At 41.4% G+C, this 25,588-nt stretch overlaps 1 protein-coding gene across 3 annotated transcripts in view; it reads left to right on the top strand.

The window, feature by feature from the left end:
- Positions 1-1,287: 1,287 nt before the first annotated feature.
- The window catches only part of LOC122530525 (myotubularin-related protein DDB_G0290005-like), a 42,524-nt gene continuing 18,223 nt past the window's right edge, over positions 1,288-25,588 (top strand). Inside the window, exons 1-2 of one of the 3 annotated variants that reach the window (XM_043657567.1) lie at positions 1,288-1,565; positions 2,857-3,996. In XM_043657567.1, the coding sequence (XP_043513502.1) occupies positions 3,050-3,996 (947 nt within the window). In that variant the 5' untranslated portion in view covers positions 1,288-1,565; positions 2,857-3,049. Of the gene's footprint in view, positions 2,331-2,856; positions 3,997-23,276; positions 25,530-25,588 lie in introns of those variants that run through there. The other 2 variants (XM_043657566.1, XM_043657568.1) reach the window with 2 other exon arrangements.

Below are 25,588 nucleotides of genomic sequence, written 5' to 3'. Positions count from 1 at the left end.
TCGAGTGATATTTATTCTCCATCATGGAAAAACTATCTTGTATATTTTTATGCAAACTATTATAATTAAGAAGCATTTAGACAGAGACTGAAAAGAGGCTGCTCGACATCGTGTTCACTGCGATCGTGGTTCACAATGCTAATTATCATCATTACCCTCACTCACCACGTGGTACGTGGAATGTATAGATTTATACTTGTTTGTTTATTTATTATTAGGTAGCAAATACGAAGGTGTAACCATACGAACGAAAGTTTCGCGGTGCGGAGAGAAGCCAACTTTTTAGATCAACCCTGACTGTTTAGCCTTTAGATTTTATTAGCTTTGTAAGAATGACTAAAACATTATTTTGTTGATATATATATAAATATATATATTGTACGACATTATTGATTATAAATCATAAATAATCTGTAAATATACGAGACCAATGCAATATCTTTTTTACGTTTCTTCAAAAGATATCCATATAATCCTTTTTATTAATTAATTCAACTTGAAAACGTATACATATTTGCTGTATTTATCAATAACATGAAGATGACACAATATAATTTGTTACTGAAAAATAAAATTTATTTCACATACATTTTATTATTCATGCATTTTCAATTATACGGTATTGAAATTACAACGTTTCTCAACTTGTTTGTAAAGCGTAGAAATTGACTGTGTCGCAAGTTTCAATTTAATACTTTAACAAACGTATGAATTTGTGAATTATCTATTAATTATTAAGACATTAAATGTTAGAACAGACGAAGAACAATTAAAACTATTGAAGGTTTGTCAAGTTCGAACAGACGCAACACCAATAAGAATTTGCAACGTATTATATATTGAACATTATTAATTTATTAAAATATACATATCTTCAATGTATTTTTTTATAGTTAGACAATAACAAAGAGCGCAAATTATGTTAACGAATAGAAATAAAAATGAAACTAAAAATACCTTTTTATTTTCAAAGTAGCAGCCCCTTGAATAAATGAATATTTGTAAATTTTGCAAATTACATACGTTTTACCTCGTGAAATTCAAAGTTGGCGCCACTATCACACGTGTTACCGAGAGATTGATTATTGAGTCTCTTAAATTATTTTCAGTTAACCGATACAAATTAAGTGGTAAATTTTTACGAGTACGTTGCGATACGTCCACCGTAATATATATTTGCGAATAACAACGATGGCCAAGCACAAATGAAAAAGTATAATGCACGAAAAAATGCGAATAACGAGAATATGTGCTATATTGTAAGGCGGCCATTTTGTTGGGAACACGCGCGCGCGGCTTGGCCACAAACGAAAAATAGTCCGAGTATAGTGTGCTACGCGAGAACGTAGAATTTTTCTACCGTGTGAATCGTTTCCAGTGTTTTCCAATAGAAAAATTGTGTCATTAACTCGAGCCGAGTACCGTGACAATTAATATCACGTCCACCCTTCGCGAAAGGCGTTGCTGTCAAAGAAACGTGCAAACGCGTTTGATTGGTCGGAACAAAAAAATCCGCGAAGATGCACTCAGCACGAAATGCCACATAATGCGACGCAAATACACTAGTATGTACAATGATTGATTCAAGTTGTTTCGCGACGTTCCCCCGAACAAAGAGCACGATCGTACGGCTATTTAAATTGCGAACGTTCGACACGCGTGTAATAGCAGGTAAATCAGAGTAAGCACCGTCGGTTTACTATAATGTGTGACGCACAGAAATACATGCATACACATATAAACGCATACTTCAAAGAGGTAGAGGTCACTAGCCTTACGTACCACGGGGTCGTGTTCTCGTTTTACTCCGGTACTGTGGAAACTTCTTTTAAGCACATTGGCATATTGTCTTGATCGGATTGTTTCCGTGACCGTCAGCCATAATGTAAAAATAAGAGTACTTTTTTTTACAATAGAAGAACAGAGAAAGAGAGAGAAAGAGAGAGAGGGAGAAAGACGAGAAAAGAAAAACATAGATACAACAGGCTTGACACGTCCCTGTGACTTCATACTTTTTTTCAGTGTGCAGTATTTTTTGTGCCTTTTCTATTTGCTCCCCCCTATTCTGATATTCGAGATTACAACCAAGATTGTCATTTGTCACCGTTTCTTTCATTCCTGTGCATTTTCGGCCCACTGTCGCAATCATATTGTTAGGGAGGCGAAAATAAGTGAGGTTATGAACGTGTCGGCCAATAATGTTATACTCCGATAGTGTCATTAAATAACTCGAGTCAAACAAATGTCACAATTTATTCTCACAGTGTATTTAATGTTGTGAATATAAAGTGCGTTCGTTGATATACAAAGTGAAAATCATATGACAGAAGGTAATTTATAATATTTTAAATACAACTATTATAACCTTTCGCGATGAGACAAAGATGGCATAAAAATAAACTAGAGTTACGTTTTGATGTAATTTACAATTCTGTTGTTCATAAAGTTGTCGGAGAATTTCGTTTCTGCAAGAAGAAATGGTGATACAAATATTGGGACATCATTTACGCAGAAAATTATTAGTTAATTATTACAAGGTTCAATGTCGTTGAGTAACTCAATACTCAAAACTTTTACATCATTCATAAACCATGATCAAAGATCTAAGTCTGCAAATAATTATAGAGTATCGATATTCTAAATACATTGATATCTCGGATGTTACAATGTTTTCTCGAATGCTACACCATTCTAACCTCAAATTTTCAAGTAAATCTGTATTTCCGTAACCGCTCTTACCGACATTCAGTCGATAAAAGCTGTTATGTAAAGAATATTCATAAAATATAAAATGTAAATTATTTGTTATCTATTTAATTAAGTTGTTTGTAATGTTAATGTATATTTTTTTTACAGAACGTAATTGAAACACGCAAATGGATAATATACGGCTCGAAAAGGAAAGTTTATAGTCCAATTGTCGGTATATGCTCATATGGTAACATGATAACAGTGAATTTGAGATACCTTAAAAATTCGTCATTATCCAAATATTTACGCATGTTTAAATGTTGCAAATGAATCTCTAAAATAAATTAATATAAAAAAAATGGCAGAGAGTAAAGTAGAAGATACGGATTTAATAAAAGTTGTAGATAAGAAAGAAGTGTTAAACGATGCCACGACATCCACAAAGAAAGAAGAAGATAGCGAGACGTCGGATATTTCTGACAAAAACAAATCCGAGGCAAACGATTCTCACAAGAATGATTTGAAGGTAGTTGCTGTTGTTGAAGTGAAAAATCAAGAACCAAATTTGGATTCAGAAAGCTCGAATAAAATTGAGGATGCTGCGCCTGAAAATGAAAAACATACAGAAGAAGATGTAACAATGAATGCAAGATTGAAGGAAGTGGATAGTGAGAAGAGCCCTAAACAATTAGAAAATTCGACTGTAAAAATTAATGAAATTAAAAATACAATTTCGGAAGAGGAGGAAACACTGAATGAAATATTAAAGGTAGTGCATGAAAATTTAAGTTCGACGGAGGTGCAGCAGATTGCTACGGAATCTAAAAATTTAAACGAAGAGACTAAAAGTGGCAATGAAGAGACTAAAGAAAAAATAGACAAAGAGTCAGAGAAAGATGACGGGATAGAAACTGTGAACGACGATACAGATGTTCTTGTAATAAACGAATCTGTATCATCCAGAAGGAATTCTGAAACCAAACAGTCCGTAGAGATTGTTGAACACATGGAGGTTGGAATAGTAGGGCCTCCTACAACTGTTAGCGAACTTATTAATGAAGAAGAACTCGAGGCAGAGTCTACATTATCGACTGATCAAAAAGTTCAGGATCATGTGGCAGAATGGGTTCATAATTCTGCTAAAACTAAAGAATTGGCAGCAAACGAGGAAGAAACTCCTCAACAAGAGAAGAAGAATGTAAGAGAGAAGAGGACCAGAAAAAAGAGAAGCAACGACGTTCTTGCTTTACCCACTAGAAAATCTCAGAGGATTGTTAGCAACATCATTAAAAAGAGCATCAAGTGGTGAGTAGAGTTGCATGTTATTCTATATTTTATATACTATTTTAATTTGATCCGAGGCAATTCAAATAGTTGAAGAAATGATTTAACAGTTTTAAATAAAATGTGTTGTCTCGCCTGAAACAAAATATGATCCACGATGAAATAAACGAAATTCAGCGTTCCCAGTCGAATAAGATTGCTTCAAAAATTGTTTAAATTTTAATAGTTTCGAATTTATTAATCGATAGAAAAATATATATATATATATATATAATTTTTATAATTATCGGTCTACACTTTTTGAGACGAAGACGAAATCTTCGTTTTACAAACAAAACGATAACACGTTCTCCAAACGATTATTATCAGAAACCGGAGACTCGTTTCCCTGTTTCGAAACGAATCGTTCTCGTTGCTCGAACGTCATTACCGTTTAGCGTTTATCAAATCCATCCATCGGACGTCGTCATTCGATATCACCCGTCGCTGATTGATATTCCAATTAGAAAATCGTTTAGTTCGACGCGCAAGTGCATTTCGAAAGGAAACGAGCCGCGCGATGAAGAATCGACATCGTCTTTGCAACGAGGTTGCGGTCGTTACCATGCACGTTCTCCGGCCGCTCTCGTTCCTCGCCGAGCGAATTCGATCGGCGTGAAGAGCGGCTTCCAGCAGCGTCGCTCTACTTCCCTTTTTCGCCGTAATCGCCGATACAATCCAAGATTGGCGTTATCGGCCGATAAAGTCGGGATAAGAGGAGCACCGGTGAGCGCGCAAACGCGAGTTAACGATGTGGAATCGGAGACGTGGGAGAGAGAGAGAGAGAGAGAGAGAAGGGAACCAAAAAAAAAGAAAAAAAAAAAAAGAAAAAGAAGCGAGTAATGAAATATTGACCGTGGTACGATAAGCAACACGGTAGTGTGTGTCGATAACAGGATGACTATTTCTGCCTGTTGTCTTCTTCTCCTCGTTTACCTTACAGTGGAACAGGTGCAATTCTCTTTTGGAATTTCTTAATTCGATTTTTTATTTTCATGTTTCTCTCTTTATTTTGTTTTTCTTTCTCCTCGTGTTTCTCGTTTTATTTTATTTATTTATTTATTTATTTTTTTTTTCTCTCTTCTGGCGAGCGTGCACCGTGTCTTATCGGCGAGACAAAGCCGATCGGCGGTCGAGTTTGCAACAGGAAACACGCGAAAAGAGCGACGATCGAGTTTGGTCGTTAACCCTTTACGCTCGGAATTGTACTTCCTCGAATTGATTGGTTACTCGGAAATCTCGCGGGCCGGGCATGAACCACCTCTTCGTATTTCGCTTATCAGACATCTTCCTTTCATTTTTTTTTTTTTTTTATTTAATTGGTAACGTTGGTGACACATTTACGAAATGATTCACGGCTAACCTATCGAGTCGTAAAACGTTGAGAAATAGAAAACAGAAAAAAAGGTCTGTATATTGTCTTGGTAACGGAAAGGCAAACTCTCGGTGTGTACACACGGCCGTGGATATATAGTGGCTCGGCAAATAAATATGCCTGGAAATTTGTAATCGTATTTGTCGTAAATATTCGACGTATCTCGTTTAATTTTCATCTTTATCGTTTGGAAATGCGTCCGGAATTTCAGTCGAGGGCGGAATGATGGACTGAATTTTCGTATTCAGAGATTGAGCAAAACATGAAGAAAAAAAAAAAAAGAGAGAGAAAAATCACGACATGCCAACCGTACATTATGTACATTAACGAACGTTAACTCGTACTAACGGTAAGCAAACAGATTTTTAAGATAAACGTGAAATTTATTGAATTACGCGATCCGGTGTAGATGTTGATTTGGCTACGTTACATAAAGGTTAAATGACACTAATACGAAGGTCGTAACACCAGTGATGACAACCTTTCGCGTTAATACTTCTATTTACCACTGTTGCTCTGCTAAGGGTAGTAGATCAATTTACAATCTCCTCTAACGATAGATAGGTATGTATGTTATATATATATATATGTTATATATAACATATATAATATATTATTTATATATATATATGTTATATATAAATATTATATGTTATTTATGTATGTTATGGAGAAAGGTATGTTCGAGTACGTTCAAATATTTAAATGTTAAGTTAAGTATCTAATTTGGAATAACATGCCGCGCACGAAAATTATTTTGTCCCAAAATTGCAGTATTTTCTCAGTTTCAAATATATTTAAATGAAACAAATGAATAAATTTATTACTTCTCAATAATTTCTATCCAGTGACGATCGTGTTCAAGGAGGAAAGCGACGAATTACTGTATACGGTTTTGGTCACTCGTTATGGTTCGCAATCAGTTGCCAGCGCCAAGTGGTGAAGCATTTTGTTTTACTTTGAAAATAGATACATAGATCTTTATTGATTTCCCAAAGGATTGCAATTTCTTCTCCATCTCATTCACCATACATTTTTCTTACAAAATAAAACACACAATAGAACGACATAAAATAAAATAAAACGAAGCAAAGCAAAATAAAATAAACTAAAATGTGATACAGTAAAGTTTTACTTTGAAAATGTGCACTAGTTATTTCTAAACGACGACGAAAATGAACAGTAAATGAACTTGCTGTAGGATTGAATTAAATTATAACAAAGTGATAAATTTTCTTTGAAAAATTTTCAATTTTATTTGTTTTATTCTATCTTTTGGTTTTCTTGCCTCGGAATATTCTAAAATGTGCTAGCGTTACAAATAGATATATAATTTTTTTACCTAAATTTCACAGTAAATAGCAGAAGCGAATTTTTTTTCTACACGACAAGTATACTCGGCACAAAGTTCAGCTCAAGGGGTTGCAGAAGCTGATATAATTAAACTTTTTTTTTTTTTTTTTTTTTAAGGAAAAACTGAAATTGCAAGCATGTTGCGAAATTTGCAACTTTTGCTTACATTGTACGTTCCGTATCCCTCTCTGAGATAAAATTCTAGAGAAGAACGATTTTCCGATACCAATATATCGTCTCTTTGGTCTTCAACTCTTAACGAAGCGACAAACATTAGCGAAAAAATTTTTATTAAAAAAAAAGAAAAAGGAAAGGAAGAAAGAAAAGCACCTTCCAAATTAATGGTTTTTAAAAATTATTCGCCGTTATACATTTGGGCCAAGGTGACCGAAACGTTCGCCCCGGATCAGCAGACCTTCGAAACAAACTCATGCCCGTTCGAAGGACAGAAAAACTGCCCGGGCTATTCTCGTGGTCTCTCCCGAGCGTCAGTTCGCGCCGCACGTCCATAACATATTCGTCGCCGAAATCAATTTGAGTGGCGAGTGTCGGGGGCTCGACCTTGAAGCTTGGTGGCCCACTTGGTTCCCCAGACAGGACAGAATCATCACAATGGAGTTTAGATTTGAAGAAAAAAAAAAAAAAAAAAAAAAAAAAGAAGAAGAAGAAGAGAGGCGTCGACGTCTGGCGTAAGGCAGAGGAGGATCGTGTTGCATTAATTACCGGAGAGTGACCGTTTAAGTACTTGTCCATCGGTTAGAAAGAACGTACCTCGTATGTACGTCTGGTCCTCAGGCCAAGGCTGGTCTCACCCTGCAGCCCGGATGAAAGTGGAGCGGTCTACGAGCGGGAGGGGCGTTAATCCCTGCGAACGGTACCATAGAAACGGTACCGGTGGGGTCGTTACGTGTGCCTGCAGACCGACGTACCGCCGAGCCACCACTCTCTCCGAGCCTCTCTCTACTCTCCGGTACCGGATAGACGCCCCGATGTGCGTGCGAGCGAGAGACCGCTGGATATAATCCAGCCCAAGGCCCCCCTAAGAAAAGGGGAAGGTCTTCTTTGTCCCTCGGTCCCTCGGTCCCTCGGTCCCTCGGGCGAAGGACCGCCGCACGGCCAGATGTCGGCTGACGATCCTTGCCACACTGCGTCGACATGCACGCACTCCGTTCGTTTATTCGCTTGCTCGCTCGCTCGTTCCGATCATCTACGATCCTACGTACGTACGTACGTACGTGTACGTGCTCACGCACTTTCTTATCGGTGTGCGTGCCGCGTGCACGCGCGTTCCTCTCTCAACGCCATACGCACGCGTACGGCTCTCTGTGATCCCGCGTCGCTGGTCGCTGCACGCTCCTCACGGGTATTGCGTATCCTTCGTGGGTATTTTTGGTGACCGTGGGCCGCGACTGCCTCGCTCGTACCAACTTGGAACATGCGGTTTTCTGGAGGCAAGAACCCTCGCCCCTTTATGCCAGCGGCTCTCTCTTCTCTGTCTCTCTCTCTCTCTCTCTCTGCTGTTGCGCGCTCATTGTTTCTTCACGGATGGCCTAACTGAGACGTGTCCCGTTAGGTTGGCAAGAGCGAATTTTCGGAGAATCGGAAGTTGTCGCCATTTTTCCATTTCGGAAACGTTGGCTATTCTGTTCTTCTCTCTTCTCCCTTCTTTCCTAGATCAACCATTTTGATGCGTAAGATTCTTTCTGTACGAATATTTGTAACGATCGTTTTTGCAACATCGGTAAAATTTTCTAGATTATCGTATATACATCGTCTTTACAAACTGTCCTTATAAAATTGCCAATTCGTGGATGGTATATGCAGAAATAAAAAAGACAACCTCTCGCGCTAGTAACTGGTTCGCGGACCATAACGAGTGACCAAACCGTTCGTCTTCTTTTCGAATTCATCGGTTATCAAGAAGTAATAAATTTATTATTTGTTTTGCCTGTGGGTTATGTCTCAATATATTTAAAACTGAGAAAACATTGCAATTTTGGGCCAAATTCTATGCGGATGATGGGAAACAATTTTTTTTTTTTCGTTCCTTACATAGCCAATGACGTATAAAATATAATATATAATATATTGTAATGTAGAAAAATATAATTATAATATATTATAATGTAGAAAAATATAATTATAATATACTATAACGTATAAAAATATAAATATAATATATTATAATGTAGAAAAATATAAATATAATATATTATAACGTATAAAAATATAAATACAATATATTATAACGTATAAAAATATAAATATAATATATTAGAATGTCTAAAAATATAAATATAATATATTAGAACAAAAATATAAATATAATAAATTAGAATGTGTAAAAATATAAATATAATATATTATAACGTACAAAAATACAAATATAATAAATTAGAATGTGTAAAAATATAAATATAATATGTTATAATGTATAAAAACAAATATAATATGTTATAACGTATAAAAATATAAATATAATATATTATAATGTATAAAAATATAAATATAATATATTAGAATGTATAAAAATATAAATATAATAAATTAGAATGTGTAAAAATATAAATATAATATATTATAATGTATAAAAACAAATATAATATGTTATAACGTATAAGAATATAAATGTAATTTATTATAACGTATAAAAATATAAATATAATATATTATAACGTATAAAAATATAAATACAATATATTATAACGTATAAAAATATAAATACAATATATTATAACGTATAAAAATATAAATGTAATATATACGTATAAGAAGACAAACGCCATTTTCATTAAAACTAATTCTAGCAGATGGGAGACAAATTTTTTTTTCTTTTTCTTCACGTTTCCTCGTAGGCGTACAGCTACGTGTGGTTCACGGTTTGTCAGCCCTTCGAGATTCCCTGGGCGTGCGTACTGTTGGTACCGGGGCTCGATGGCGGAAAGCAATCTACACTTACCCGTATTAGAGTCTCTTTGTTTGTCTCGTACCTACGAACGGAACCTATTCGCCATTAAGATCGCCCTCTTTCACACGTATAGCTTTTTTTTCTTTCTTCCTTGCGACGGAATTTTCAGGAATATTAAAATACGAAAATTCCCTCTAATTACCGTGTGCTATTGGCAATTTCGCTACCTGAGCTCGTAAAAGCGCTTTGTCTCGAAGGGATAAGACGAAGGGAAAATTTCGGAACCCGGGTGCCTTCAAAGGTACTTAGGATAATATTTCGAATGTAATAAAATATGGAGTGCAATTTCTCTTCGTTTGCTGCTTTTGTTGCAAAACTTGGCGAACTTTGTAATGCTATTCTTCTTTTGCTGCTTTTGTTGCAAAGCCTGGAGAACTTTGTAACACTATTCAAAGCTGAGAAAGGAAGAAATCCTAATTGTTGGAAGAATTTCTCTTTTATACCGCACAGGAGGAACCTTGAGGGAAACCTTGAACGGTAACTACCTCGGCCAGGGTCTTCGGGTCCGTTTCTGACCTGTGCACGTGTTGAAAGGTCGAAGAAGCGCGTAGGCTGCAAAATCCTGTCTGTTCTGTGTTCGACCGACTTGAATTTCGTGGTAGAAAGGATCGCGGAAGGAGCAAGACTTACGGAAAGAGATTATTTGGTAGAGAGATTAGAACTTTCGGGACGTTGTTTGCTCGCGAACAAAGGGAATCATTTAGGATCTATTAACTACGTTTTTCTTCTCTTCGTCCACGCCGAGACCATCTGCGTAGTTAGAATGTTTTGGAAACGACCGATCAATTAGACGTTCCAACGAATTATAAAGTAGCTTCTGTCGTTTTCTTGCGTCAAAGAAAAAAAAAAAAAAAAAGAAGAAGAGGTAATTTTCGTATACCACGAAAATCAGTAGAGAGTAAAAAAATGGCGAAAGGTAGCGTTAAGTAAATCCTCTGGTTTCCGAAGATATAAATCACTTTTCTTGAGTGAACCATAGCTGCCATAAGAGAGAGAAAGAGAATTCTCTCGAGGGACACTTCTGGAGAGAAACGCCAGCTGTTACAAGGTCGAAGATTTACCTCTTCAGGGACGAACTTTTAATTTTCAATTTTAAACCATTTGCGCTGGCAACTGATTGAGGACCGTAACGAATGACCAAACCGTGCACAATAATTCGTCGCTTTTTCTTTGAACTCGCCGGTATAATATCACTGGATAGAAATTATCGAGAAGTAATAGTAAATTTATTATCATTTTATTAATAAATTTGTATTTTTATTTTTATTTTATTAATAAATCGATTTTTATATTAATTTGTTTTGCCTAATTTTGTTTTACTTAAGGAATAAAATATTTAAGTATACTTGAATAAACTGAGAGAATATTGCAGAATTTTGGCAGAAAAAATTCTGCGTGGCACGCCATTCCAGCACAAGAGGTTAAGTTGTGACAAAGAAGTTTAATTTTAATTTTGGTGAATAAAGAAAATAACACGTTTGCGGACCATAACGAGCGACCAAACTGTATACAGTAATTCGTCGCTTTCTTTTCGAACTGGTCGTTATGACATCGTAACTTAGGACAGAAATTACTAAGGAGTAATAAATTTATTACCTGTTTCACTTCGGTTGTACTTAAGTATACTTGAAACTGTGGAAATATTACAATTTTGGAACAAAAGATTCTCGATGTGCGTGTCACGTCATTCCAGCGCAATAGGTTAAATTGTGACAAAGAAGTTTAATTTTGATTTTGGTGAATAAAGAAAATAACACGTTTGCGGACCATAACGAGTGACCAAACTGTATACAGTAATTCGTCGCTTTCTTTTCGAACTGATCGTTATGACGTCGTAACTTAGGACAGAAATTACTAAGGAGTAATAAATTTATTACCTGTTTCACTTCGGTTGTACTTAGATATACTTGAAACTGGGAAAATATTGCAATTTTAAATCAAAAAATTCTCGACGACCTCATTCCAGCACAATGGGTTAAGTTGTGACAAAGAAGTTTAATTTTAATTTTGCTGAATAAAGAAAATGACACGTTTCAAAATTTCGAGAAATAACTATTTCTGCGAATGAAGGTAGCTTTCTCACAGGGCGTGAATTCACCTCTAAATCAATCCACATGCGCGGCCGCGACGAAAAGTGAAAATCGCCGGAGAAATGAGGCGAGACGTAACAACGCACGGTTGAAATATAATTATCATAGATTATTCGTTGGAGAACAACGCGTCTCCGCGTTGGATTGAACGAAAGGAATCCTTCAACTCTGCCCGGTATCTGGGCCCAACAGGTATAAATAAAATATCAGCGGCCGTGGTGTGCTACGTAATATCTACGATACCCTGGCGATGACGTGCGATTGTTTTCTCAGTGTGTTCGCTCTCCTGTCTGCCGTCCTCGTTGCTACGAAGATAGCCATCGAGAACGAAGACAGAGGCATCGTTATCATAAGCACAACAGTCAGCGTCGCGGAGGAATGAGGAGGGAAAGAAAGAAAGAAAGAAAGAAAGAAAGAAAGAAAAAAAAAAAAGAGTCTATTATTAGGTCGACTTCGACTTCAGCCGGAGATACGTGGCTCCTAGAGTTAGGTGAAGGTGACGTTTTCATTGGTCTTTGATCTTTGGTATCCTGGTAACGCAGCAGTGACGTCATCCGGTGATCCAAGCCCGGTCGGTTACCATCCGTTACCATCGTGCAATACCACCCTCCGGGCGTGCCTTCCAACAACCCCTCACTCTCTGCATGTGTGTATGTTTGTGTGTGTTTCGCCACCACGGTCATCTCCCTCCTGGAAATCCCCCTCGCAATTCCGCCCTCCAAACGGGTTCTGACCCCTCTTGCGCTATCACGTTTGTAGCAATAACGAGAGGAAGAAAGAGCAGGTTCCCAACGCGCGGCGAGACGCGATATGGGTTCCATCCTGCGGATCGATGGATCTTCTCTTCCAACCCTTTCGCCTCGTGACTGAGTGGAAAAAAAGACGCGAGTTTCTTCACGCGAGTGGTACCGCGTTCGCGCCACGTACGCCGATGTGTCGGTCAAAGTCCAATTTTCGTCATTTTACCGATTTTTAGCGATATTTATTCGTAAAGAGACGTTTGAATGAGCGATTTCGATGCAACGTCGAAACGAACGTACAACTGAAGCTGGTATTTTTGTTTTTCAAGCTCTTACAATTGGCGGAATTAATCGTGTTTCTGTGCCTTTCTTTCGATCCGACGATTGGACGTCGAAACTAGAGTAGTACTCGAATAAAACCAGCATCGGAAGATGCATTTCGTTTCAGTTATGTCGGTATAAAGTTGTTTCACTTTAACTGTAAGACTGTTTCACTTAATTGTTTTTTAGTTGCAATTATTTCAATTTATAGACAACGTGAAGTTCGACGATTTTTCAGCTGGTCGGCTTGACTTGCCCGAAGCAACAGGCACGTTTCTGCGTGTTCCGCTGTACCAGTCAAACTCGAATATATCAAACTAGATCTGGTTTGATCCCAGTTTTGGTACCCTCCTTTAAACAGTCAGACGCGAAGATTAAAACGTTCCAAAATGCGATGCGCTACATTTTGGCGCCCGTACCGGCGATACGTTCGTACTGATTAAACGCGAGAACTTTCCACAAAACGCACGAAATTCTTCAGAAAATACGTTCAGTAACTATTCAATTACCGGGATTCTTCCGGGTAAGCGGCGACATAAAACAAACAAAGAAAAATTCCGCGAAATTTTGCGAGCTGTCAGGTAATGCAACGCGGTACGTACAATTTGGTACACGGTTCTCCAATTTCGAAAGCGACTCTCCGTCGACTGTGTATGCCCGGTGTAACGGGGACAAAAGGAGAGATGAATTAAACATAACTTCGATACAGTACCGATCGTACTTTATGCGTTACCAGCCACACGACCACACGACAATGCATCTGCTCGGGTTTTCATTTTAGTACAAAGTGTTTCCTTCGGATCGAAACGACACGCTCACGCTGAGGAGAAGAAGCGGGGGGAGGGGGGAGAGGGCGAGAAGAAAATTTTCGATGAACATTTTCAAATTCTACAGACCGTACATATCATCGAGATCCGACCAATTGCACCAGTAACAGCTAGGAATACGAGGGGGAGGATTCAACCATAAACCACTTGCGCTGACTGATTGCGGACCATAACGAGTGACCAAAAATCGTATACAAAGAATTCGTCGCTTTCTTTTCGAACTCGTCGCTACGATATCATAACTTAGAATAGAAATTACCAGGAAGTGATAAATTTATTATTTGTTTTGCCCGGGTTATACTTAGATATACTTAAAACTGTGGAAAATATTACAATTTTAAAATAAAAAATTTTAAAATAAAAGGAAGATAATTCTTGGCGCTGGTTTGCGGACCATAACGAGTGACCAAAACCGTATACAAAGAATTCGTCGCTTTCGTTCCGAACTCGTCGCCACGACATCATAACTTAGAATAGAAATTACCGAGAAGTGATAAATTTATTATTTGTTTTGCCCGGATTATACTTAGACATACTTAAAACTGTGGAAATATTACAATTTTAAAATAAAAAATTCTCGACGTGCGCGGCACGTCATTCCAAAGAAGTTAATTCCTTGCGCTGGTTTGCGGACCATAACGAGTGACCAAAACCGTATACAAAGAATTCGTCGCTTTCTTTTCGAACTCGTCACTACGATATCATAACTTAGAATAGAAATTACCGAGAAGTGATAAATTTATTATTTGTTTTGCCCGGATTATACTTAAACATACTTAAAACTGTGGAAAATATTACAATTTTGGAACAAAAAATTCTCGACGTGCGCGGCACGTCATTCCAGCGCAAAGAAGATAATTCTTTGCGCTGGTTTGCGGACCATAACGAATGACCAAAACCGTATACAAAGAATTCGTCGCTTTCGTTTCGAACTTGTCGCCACGACATCATAACTTAGAATAGAAATTACCGAGAAGTGATAAATTTATTATTTGTTTTGCCCGGATTATACTTAAACATACTTAAAACTGTGGAAAATATTACAATTTTGGAACAAAAAATTCTCGATGTGCGCGGCACGTCATTCCAGCGCAAAGAAGATAATTCTTTGCGTTGGTTTGCGGACCATAACGAATGACCAAAACCGTATACAAAGAATTCGTCGCTTTCTTTTCGAACTCGTCGCCACGACATCATAACTTAGAATAGAAATTACCGAGAAGTGATAAATTTATTATTTATTTTGCCTGAGTTATACTTACATATACTTAAAACTGTGAAAATATTACAATTTTAAAATAAAAAATTCTCGACGTGCGCGGCACGTCATTCCAAAGAAGTTAATTCCTTGCGCTGGTTTGCGGACCATAACGAGTGACCAAAACCGTATACAAAGAATTCGTCGCTTTCTTTTCGGTACAATGTCACTAAATAGAAATTATTGACAAACTTATTGTTTGTTTTGCCTATTTTGTTTAACTCAAATATACTTAAAACTGAGAGGGTATTGCAATTTTTGGGACAAGAAATTCCCGTCATTCCAGCGCAATAGAGGTTAATCGAGGATTACATTGATCTAACCGATTCAATAAAGTCGAAAGGAAGATTAACAATTGTAACAAATGTTATTATAGTTTATAGTCGGCAAAATTGCACAGTAGTTAACGTCGATTCGAACCGAGTGAAAACGGCAGTCCTCCGGAGTGAAAACGTTAGTCCTTGTGCCTCGGTAAATTCGGAAGATTTCAACGATTCGTCACGCGGTGTCTAAAGCGACTGCGTCGACGTCCGCACGGTTCTCGCAGACATCTGTAGAAAATTTTCCCTCTCTCTCTCTCTCTCTCTCTCTCTCTCGGTTTAATCTTACTACACGCGTCATCAGAGAGAGAGAGAGAGAGAGAGACAGTGGTCGCCACGCGCGATGATCGATCACATATTGATCCATGGAATGGTGTCCATGGCACTTTGGCGAACAATCGCAGCGGAATCGCGCGTGTGGCTACAGAATGAGGAGGAGGAGGAGGAGGAGGAGGAGTGGGCGGTGGACGAGGAGGAGGAGGTCGTGCAGTGATTCGAAAGCAGTGTCTTCTCGACGCGGCGGCGATGGGTTCTCCGCTGGGAAGCCACTCGAATTCTCCGGAGACTTGGACAGACGAGGAGAAGTTGGCAGGTTTTGGCAGGCAAGAAGCACAGAGGCAGAGGCACAGGCACAGCCAGAGCAGGCAGAGTGAGAGAGAGAGAGAGCGAGAGAGCGAGAGAGGGTGGCTTCGGTGGACTTGGGTTCGGATGGCGGGTATTGATCCTAGCGAACCTAGCAGCGGGGTGGCCGGGACCCCGCCTCAAGGATGAAGGGTGTCTCCCTTCTCTTCTCTTGTCCCCTTTCGTTCGAGTCTCGCAGCCAGCCAAGCCAGCGAGTGAAAGCGAGACGAAGATAGGAAGAACCTCAACGCGAGTGTGTGAGGGGTGGTTGCCCCTTAAGAGAGAGGGGTGAACCACCTAGAACGGCGCCGTGTACCAAAGATACCATGCCGCGTCCATCTCTTAAGGCCCGGCATAATAAGCGGCCGGAGTGGTTGGAAAACGAGAGGCAACGTGGAAAACGATGGATGGGAAATCTTGAGGAGGCCAGGTGAGCCCATCGAAGCCTCCTCTTCCCGTCGTTTCTCGCTAAATAATAGCTTTCTTCTTCCTCCCCCGCTGCTTCCTACGCTCGTTGGAGAACCGACCGATTCTTTACCTCGCTGCTGCTGCGCGCGTCTCTCGGTAACCTCACCTTTTCATCCATTTGTCTCGTGTATATCATCGATACCACAGGTACAGGTACAGGTACAGGTACAGGTACGTACGTACGTACGTATATACGTGACAATTTGTAAGTTTCGTTCAGCTCCATTGAAAAGACACACGAGTTCTTCCTCTCGCGGTCGAGCCTCTTTATCGGCGATAAGCCCCTAGCACGACGACCCTGCCATGATCGTGACGTCACGCGTTTTTCTATGGCAACGCAGATACATTTTCTTGCGTCCAATGAGTCACCGTCATCGACTTCGCTGGCGCGCGTGTTTCCTCGCCCGCATGCTTCGCCGATCGATCGATCGATCGATCGATCGATCGATCAAGTCGTTCCAAACTATCGCTTACCAAACTTCATCAATCATCGAAACTAATTTCACGGTAATAAATATCTAAATGGATGGAATTTATTAGTTTTACAACGGCGATTACGTTGGACTTGGCATTGGCTGACTAAGTATAGCGCATACTTGTGCAAATAAAAGATACACGCTGTCAAGAGGGGGGGGGGGGGGAGGGGGGGGAGGATAGTAAGCAAGCTGCTGCTGGTCACCGGGTACCATCTCTCGCAGCCGCCCTCGGCCGTAGGAAATTTTTTTTCGATCCTCTGCGTACTCGGCCAATGCGTCAGAGTACGCATGCTCCGGCCTTCGTGCGAACAGAGACTCATGCTCGAAGATACGTTGGCACCGGGCACAACATCGAGTCCCCGGTTTACGGTTTCTGGCGACACCGTGTACAACACCGTGCAATTATCGTCGCCTCTACAACAACCAACGCGCACGAGAAAACTCTGACAATTTTCTTGCTCTCGATCGTTTTTAAGGGAAATGGAATTTTAATGGGGGAACGTTCGCCAAAATTCAGCGAATTTATATTTTCTTTTCGATATATTTATTCCATATATTCTGTCTCTTTCTTCTTTTTTTTTCTCTTGTTATTTAAAATCGAAACGTTCGCCAAAATTCAACGATTCTATTTTTTCTTTACTATATATATATATATATATATTTCTTTTTTGTATATTCTATCTTCTTTTTCTTTTCTTTTTCTTTTTTTCTGTTATTTAAAATCGAAATGTTCGCCAAAATTCAACGATTCTATTTTTTCTTTACTATATATATATATATATATATATATATATATATTTCTTTTTTGTATATTCTATCTTCTTTTACTTTTCTTTTTTTTTTTTTTCTGTTATTTAAAATCAAAACGTTTGCCAAAATTTAAAGATTCTATTTTTTCTTTCCTATATATTCTATATATATATATATATATATTCTATATCTTTCCTATGTATTCTATATATATATAGAGAGAGAGAGAGATTATTATTATATATATATTTTTTTATATATTCTATCTTTTTTCTTTTTTCTTCTTCTGTTATTCAAAATCGAACTGTCCAAAATTCGCAGTTTGAGATAATTTACACCAACGTTTTCCAAGCAAAGATAGAAATATTTTTTACCCCTTGAATTGAATGAAACTCGATCGAAAAAATGACGTACGATGTGATTCATTTGCGTCACAAAGATAATTTTCTATACTCTTGCATTTACGTTGAAATGCAAAATGTGTCAGAAACACGACGAGATAGTAGACTAACTAAATTCAACGGTCCTTAGGGACTAAATAGGAAACGTGTGACATGACTGAATGTCAAGGAGAGAGGAACACCGTCCTCGACCTCGAGTAAGTAAAATTTGGTTGTACCTCAGCCGCATTTGCTCGGTATGTGTGTGTGTGTTTGTTGACACGTAACGTAAACGAATCGCGACGAATCGAGAACGCATTCTGAACGCGAGAGAGAAGCCAAGAGCGAACAGCAAGCGTCGTCGAAGGTTACAGCGGCGTGCGTGCCGATTGTGTCGAGCGGCCCCGCGGCGCGTAACCTATCGCGGGATATATATTTCCGTTTCTAGGAGATAACGGTGTGGACAGATTAAAAGAAAAAGCGGTTGAAATCGCGTAGAGAGGTGGACGAGCCGTGACGAAGCGGCCAGGAAGATTTTTTGACCTGTTGGGTAAACCAAGTTGGCCGTGTTAGAAACGGGCAGAAAGGGAGTAAAGGGAGCCTCAATCGCAGCTGCGCATCCTTCTTGGTCGTTCTCCAGGCGGTCGTGTCTGGTGGCCCCCGAGTTGGAGACGCGCCTCCTCGCCTCCGCTTATTTCCCTCCTGTGCCAGCTGTGCGGATCGCCCGCACACAGCCTGCCCTCCTAACACCGGCGACACCGTCCACATCCACGTTCACGCAAACGAAGACGAATACGAAGACGAAGACGGATTCTAATATTGGACGAAGAAGGGAGGAACGTCTCCGTTCTAGCCGACTAACGGAGAAAGAAGCGAAAACGTGCTCTAGTAGCCGCGACGTCGAGAGAAAAAGAGAGAGAGAGAGAGAGAGAGAGAGAGAGAGAGAGAGAGAGAGAGAGAGAGAGAGAGAGAGAGAGAGAGAGACGAGCGACTGCGTATCTTCGCGAAGAGAAAAGAGCGCGACATGCTATCTCTCTTTCTCTCTCTCCTGTTCTGTTCCTCTTCTTCGCGTTGAAAGAGAATAGTCGGTGGGACAACGAGGGAGAGAGAGAAAGGCTACCCTCGATCGTTTGATGGTGGGGTCAGGTTGCCACGGTGGCATCGGAGGGGAGAGCGAGCCCACCGGAAATCGGTCTGTCCTTATTTGAGAGGCCACGTGAACCACGCCGTGGTCTGGGCTTTCCTCCGTGCCTACTGCCTGTGTGTTTGCTTGCTTCTCCTCGTTTCGATGGCTTCTCTTCTCTTCTTTTCTCTTTGGTTCCACGCGGTCGGAAGACCGAACGTCGACCACTGGCCATCAGAGAGACAAAAAACTCTCTAGAGGAGAAGAGACGCTTCTGTCTAGAGGCGTCTGGTACCACAGAGGAGGACACGGTAGCGTAGGTTTCCCCGCGTCGCAGAAGCGTTCCGAGAAAATCGTTGAGCCGGGGACAGCAACGACCAACCCCGGCTCTGGCGCAGAGAAACAGCGGCTGAGAAACGTGGGGGAGATGTATACCTCGAGCGTCGCTCCTCGCTGGTTATACGATATCGCAAAAGGGGGAAAGATCCTCGTTGAGAACCGATGCTGGGAAGCTGTTGCGTTGCAGGAGAACGTTTGTCTCTTGGAACTGGAGCGTTCTACTCCCGTACTCGTCGTTTACCTCGTCGAAGACCTCCTCTTGTTGATGACAATACGGGAGATTATTTTTACTACGCGCTAAAGATAACAACCGATTCGTCAGATAACTCTGACTCTGTCAGAGCGACTGCCTGGTCATCCATTAGTCGATGGATTCGAAAATTCGAAATTATTCCAAATTAAATCCTGCTATGTTGAAGTTAACGGCGACAGGAAAGAGCAAGTCGCATCAGCGAACTAGGAAGAAGAAATCGTATCCACGCAGAAGTAGGAGTATCCCCATAAGTAATGTCATTTTTCGATATTGTGCAAAATTTTATTTTATTAAACATTTTTATTTAAAATTTTATTTAAGAGTTAAGACAGTTTTAATCTACGATATATAATTTAACAGTAAGCACGCTAAATGTCGATATATTTAACTAGAATATAGGTTAGAATAAGCTAAATTATTGTCACTAGATGGCAATGTTTATTAAATTTGAAGAAAGAACTGAAATAAGGTTTATTATATTTGACGAAAGAACTGGAATATAGGTTATGTTATAACAAGCAAAATTATTGTCACTAGATGACAATGTTAATTAAATTTGAAGAAAGAACTGGAATATAGGCTGAATTATTGTCACTAGACGGCAATGTTTATTAAATTTGACGAAAGAACTGGAATATAGGTTATGTTATAACAAGTTAAATTATTATCACTAGATGACAGTGTTTATTAAATTTGAAGAAAGAACTGGAATATAGGCTAAATTATTGTCACTAGATGACAATGTTTGTTAAATTTGACGAAAGAACTGGAATATAGGTTATGTTATAACAAGTTAAATTATTATCACTAGATGACAGTGTTTATTAAATTTGAAGAAAGAACTAGAATATAGGCTAAATTATTGTCACTAGATGACAATGTTTATTAAATTTGAAGAAAACGAACATCACTTATGGGTACTCCTAACAGCAATATAACTGGAAATCACTAATACTCGAAAGAGAATTTATCTGGTACGCGTGCCTTCACTATCAAACCAAAATGGCCGACGCGGCGAATCGAGTGTGTGCCGCTGAAATAGATTGTTAATTTGTTTCTCTCGTGCTTGAATATCCTCTTTAGACCAGTTCCTTATCACCGATAATATACATAAAATCTAGATTCCGAGTACGCTAGCGTACAACTTCGAAAGCCTCTCTCAGCTGTTTCATTAATCGATTGCCGATCAAATTAGCTTTTATCTCGACCAACTGGGAAAATTATTGCAACATCGTGAAGTCGTCAGCGCCAACTTCGATTACTTGACATTTTTTTTTTTTTTTTTTGACTCTGACCTCTTGCGCTGGAATGACGTGCCACGCACGTCGAGAATTTTTTTATCCCAAAATTGCAATATTCTCTCGGCATCATCTCAATATATATATTTGTGTATAATCCAGGCAAATAATAAATTTATTACTTGTCAGTAATTTCTATCCAGTGATATCATACCGACGAGCTCAGAAAGAAAGCGACGAATTGTTGTGTACGGTTTGGTCACTCGTTACGGTCCGCAGTCAGTTGCCAGCGCAAGCGGTTAACATTTTCGTCCGTGATCAAGCTTCATGCTCTTCTTTACATGAATTAGCGGATAAATTTTTAACAAACATCGTTGTCGTACGAGAATATCACAAATAGTATTTCTTCTCGTTACGACTGTCACATTTCTCTCGTCGATTTTTTCGATCTCTAAACCGACACCGACCGCGAGACCTAATCGCAACAATATCTAAATAATATCGAAAAAGGAACGAAGCGTTGGAAATATTTAAGGTGTCGCAGAGGCGAGGGACGTCGTGTGCCAACATCCCCGGTGATACCTCGCTCAATGCCAGATCTCCTCCCCTTTTTGCTCGCTTTTCTCTCGAAGCAAGAGGCTGACCCTCCCGCGTCACGATCTTCTTGAACAAATACACCTTCCGAAACTGCCCCAGAATCGTTACTGCAACGCGCTCCGCTCATAACTTTGTTCCCCGGCCGCATTTCTTTCTTCCTTTTTTTTTTTTTTTCCTTTTTTCCTCTTCGAAACAATTACGATCGATCCGGATGATTTGAACGTCGATCTCGGGTTAGTTGATTTTCTTTCTGTCCAGACAATTAACCGAACTTATTGATCGCGCGGTGCAATACAGTTTCGGTTCGGTTGCGATCGAACGGGGTCAAGTTCTCCTTCTCCTTTGTGCCACATAAGATGCCATGAGTGCCTGATTAGCGGCAACAGGAGAGAAAATAGCGCTCTTTTCGTGCGATGCAGATGGAATTTCGAAATGTCGAAGTAACAGGCGCGTGAAACGTCGAGAAACAAGCACAGTCGTCCAGATCGTTAATTTAAAAAGGTAAATCGGCCTCTCTGAATGCGTGCGGCTCAAGTTCCACGCTTGCAAACAAATTATTCGCTCGGTCTCTTGAAATGTTTCGAAAGATCGCGTTTCGATCACTCAGATACGAATCTTGCTCCCGAACTACGAGATGGTGGCCAGTCTTGTTCGCCAACGTGCGGGCACCTCTTCTTTATTTAAACCCGAAATATCTTTAGAGGAAATTTACCAAAGAAACTGACCGTTTCGTTGACCGAACGTCAGTCGAATCGTTTTATTAGAGACTCTGTTTCGTCGGCGATTCACGTTTTTGATCCACGAAAAATGGTTTCGAACCGTGAAGCGAATGCACGGTCACGCGCTGACGTGTTCGACGGAACGATTTCACGATCGAAGAGGGTTTCCATCGCGAGTGAGCAGCTCCTTAGCTCCGGGTTTGAGCTATTTTTAGAAACTCGCTCTCCTAGAGGACGTTACGTTCCCACCATTACGTCGTCGAGGAATCCTTTCGTAACGGAGCGAAAAACGTTACGCAATTTTCCATGGTGGTTTCTCTCGTCGACGTTCAACAATTGGAACGGAACAAGGGGATGGACGAGGAGACCAGATTCGAATGGCTACAAAGGGAAATTCATGACATAATAATTCTCTGCGAAAACTCGCTGAACGACGCGACGTTGCTCGATATCGAACGATAGCCATCATCGTCGATGATGGCCATCCTCCAGCCACATTCTTTTCCTACAGTTTTCACGCGGACAAAGGCGAACGAAGGCGAAGCCTTCACATCCGAGGAGAAAAAGAAACGCGCGCGTAACCCAACGCCCCTGCGAGGACCAGGTTACGAGGAAGCGTTGCTGAACGTGGCTGAAGGAGAAGGGTCGGTGAGTCGCACATGAGAAGGGCGGCGAGCAGAGAAAGAAAGAAAGAAAGAAAGAAAGAAAGAAAGAAAGAAAGAGAGAGAGAGCGGAGGGGGGGGATATCGGTAGCGGTTGGTTATACCGGATAACAGAGGCAAGGAGGACCGCATGGTTCGAGGGGTGGCGAACCCCTGAAGGACCCTCGGTCGGTAGCGGTGACCTCCTCCCTCTTTTTCCCTGTCTCCCTGGTCCCTCTTCCTTTCCAACCCTGCCCCCTCCATGGTGCACGTCATCCCTGCCGCGACGGCACAAGGGAGCACGATCATTGGTTCACCGGTTTCACGCAGACACGAGGAGGCACACGCAGCTGCCACTGGCTGTCTCTTGTTCCACGGCCGGACCCGATCGGCCAGTCCACAGGAGAAGCAGCGCGCGTGCAGTAGTTAGCACGCTGTCTGTCACGCGTTGCAAAACGGTTCTTCGGTCTACGATTTCTGTGTGTGACTGTGTTTGTATTGGCAGTATTTTTATTTCTCATAGTGCATCGCCGATAGTCGAAGGGCTACCCAAACGGTGGATGCGAACGTTTCTATTTCTCGTTCATCGCCGGTTAGAAGAGCGGTTGCTGCCCTTGGTGCTCTCTCGTGACTACCACGAGAGTCCCCGTAGGTACCGTAGTTCGGCGATTCTCGTGCACGTTCGTCGACGATCGGTCGGGCACCGTTCAGCCACCGTCGTCCGTCGTCGTCATCCGTCGCCATTTTGACGGTCCGCCTACCAATCAACGTCACGGATCGCGCAGCGCCTGGTATCCACCGGTGGTGTCACGAAACGTTAGAAAGGTACGGGAGGCGACACCTTTCGCCGACAGCGCGCACCCGGTTCCTCGCCGCACGTGTCCTCGCGGAAAAAGACGTGCGCGACGCGTTGGTTGCTCTTTCTCTCCGATTTACGATCCCGTGTACCCTTCCTTCCGGCGCGGCCCGGTGCACGGTCGATTTGTTACGAGGTGGGCGACGTTTTGAATTTCGACTGACGGAACGCGGGTGTATGTAGAAGCAGTGTGGTGGCTCTCGCGTAAATCGTTTTTTCGGTGGTACTCTGTTCGGTACAGACTCTTCTTCCTCTACCCAATCTCCCCTCTGTTTGTTCCCCTCTCTCTCTCTCTCTCTCTCTCTCTCTTCCTGTCTCTCTCTCGCGCGCTCTTTGACTTCCAGTCCCCCTTCTCTCTCTACACACCAACAGTTCGCAGGGCGTCGCACGCAGGGCGGTACCGATGCCCTTTCGACCTCCCGCCGTCATCCAGAGTACGCAACAGTGCTTCCGTCGCGTGACCGTCTCGCTCTCGTTCCACGTCGAGATCGCGTCGTCGTTGGTGGCGGCAGCAATACGTTCGCGTTCCAAGATCTCCCGTTCGCCAGGCTGGTCGCTTTCCAACCAGACGTGCACACGTGCCATCTTCGCGTACAACGGAGGATCCAGCAAAAGCTGATCGAAACGATTTCCATTGGACTCTGACGGTTATATTCCAACTTTTGACGCGCGTGCTCTCTCTCTCTCTCTCTCTTTCTCCCCCCTAGAGAGAGAAAGATAGAAGAGGGAATCGGTGTGTCGTTCACACGTACCCACGTGCGTCTGTTTTGAACCTGTCCCCGAGTCTTCTCGCCGATGTTACTCGACACGCTCGACAAAAACGCAGTCTAGTCACGCGTTTGTTAACCAAAGTAAACGAAGTCGAAGAGTTCAAAACTCGATCGCTACGTCGTTCCGAAGAAGTGAAAGAAGAAAGAAGAAGGAAGCGTGCTTCGAAGCCAAAGAATACGAATACTGTTCTCGCGTTATGAGCAACCGCTGTTGCCCGATTGGGAATTGCGACACCGCGAGGATGAATATCGTACGACTATAATATAGAACGTCATCGAGGATGTCGTAGGGCTGTGACGTTATCGCAGTCGTCGCGTGTCATTCGACCGGTTACGTGTGTGAAGGAAAGAGAGCGAGAAGAGATTGCATTTCGAGTGTGTGTGCATACAAAGTTGGTGACAGACGCAGAAGTAGCAAGTATCGCAAGAGGTTAGGATGCCGCAGTGCGCCGTGGCAACGTGCCGTAACAGTCATCGTCAAACGCGAGGCCGTAGTATCCGCTACCATCGATTCCCCCAGATACCGGAAGTGCGCTCACGATGGGTGCGCGCGTGCGGCCGCGTGCCCCTCTCGAACGGCGAGATACCGTTCAACATACAAACCGCGCGTATATGCTCCCTCCACTTTACCAACGACTCTTACGAGAAAGATATGGAGCACCTTGTACTCGGTCTTCCCGTGCGCAGCAGATTGCGTCGCGGCGCTGTGCCGACAATCGGCGTGCCGGTGAACGTGCAACCGGTAACCAAGATGCTGGTCGAGGACGCGAAGCGTTCCCTGCTCAAGGTCACCCACGCCAAGATGCTAACCAACCAGAAAGTGATGGGGAAGAACAGCCCGATGTCGAACGATAGTAAGCAGCAGCAGCCGGCTACGGAAAGGCGGCAGCAACAGAACCACCACCACCATCATCACAACCACAATCACCATCAACACCAACAACGTGCCAAGAGTGGCAATCAAGTGAACCAGGAGCAAAAGATGGCGGGCATCGACGTACTGCTTGCCCTCGGTCTCAAACCCGCGCCACGGTGAGTCGTTTTCACTCGGTTCCAACGATTACCCCTCTTGATAAGGAGAGGGGGGGGGG

Source organism: Frieseomelitta varia, unplaced genomic scaffold (genome assembly GCF_011392965.1).
Source record: "Frieseomelitta varia isolate USP_RPSP 00005682 unplaced genomic scaffold, Fvar_1.2 scaffold_345, whole genome shotgun sequence".
Classification (NCBI taxonomy): domain Eukaryota; kingdom Metazoa; phylum Arthropoda; class Insecta; order Hymenoptera; family Apidae; genus Frieseomelitta; species Frieseomelitta varia.
This window is presented reverse-complemented; position numbering and strand designations above follow the sequence as displayed.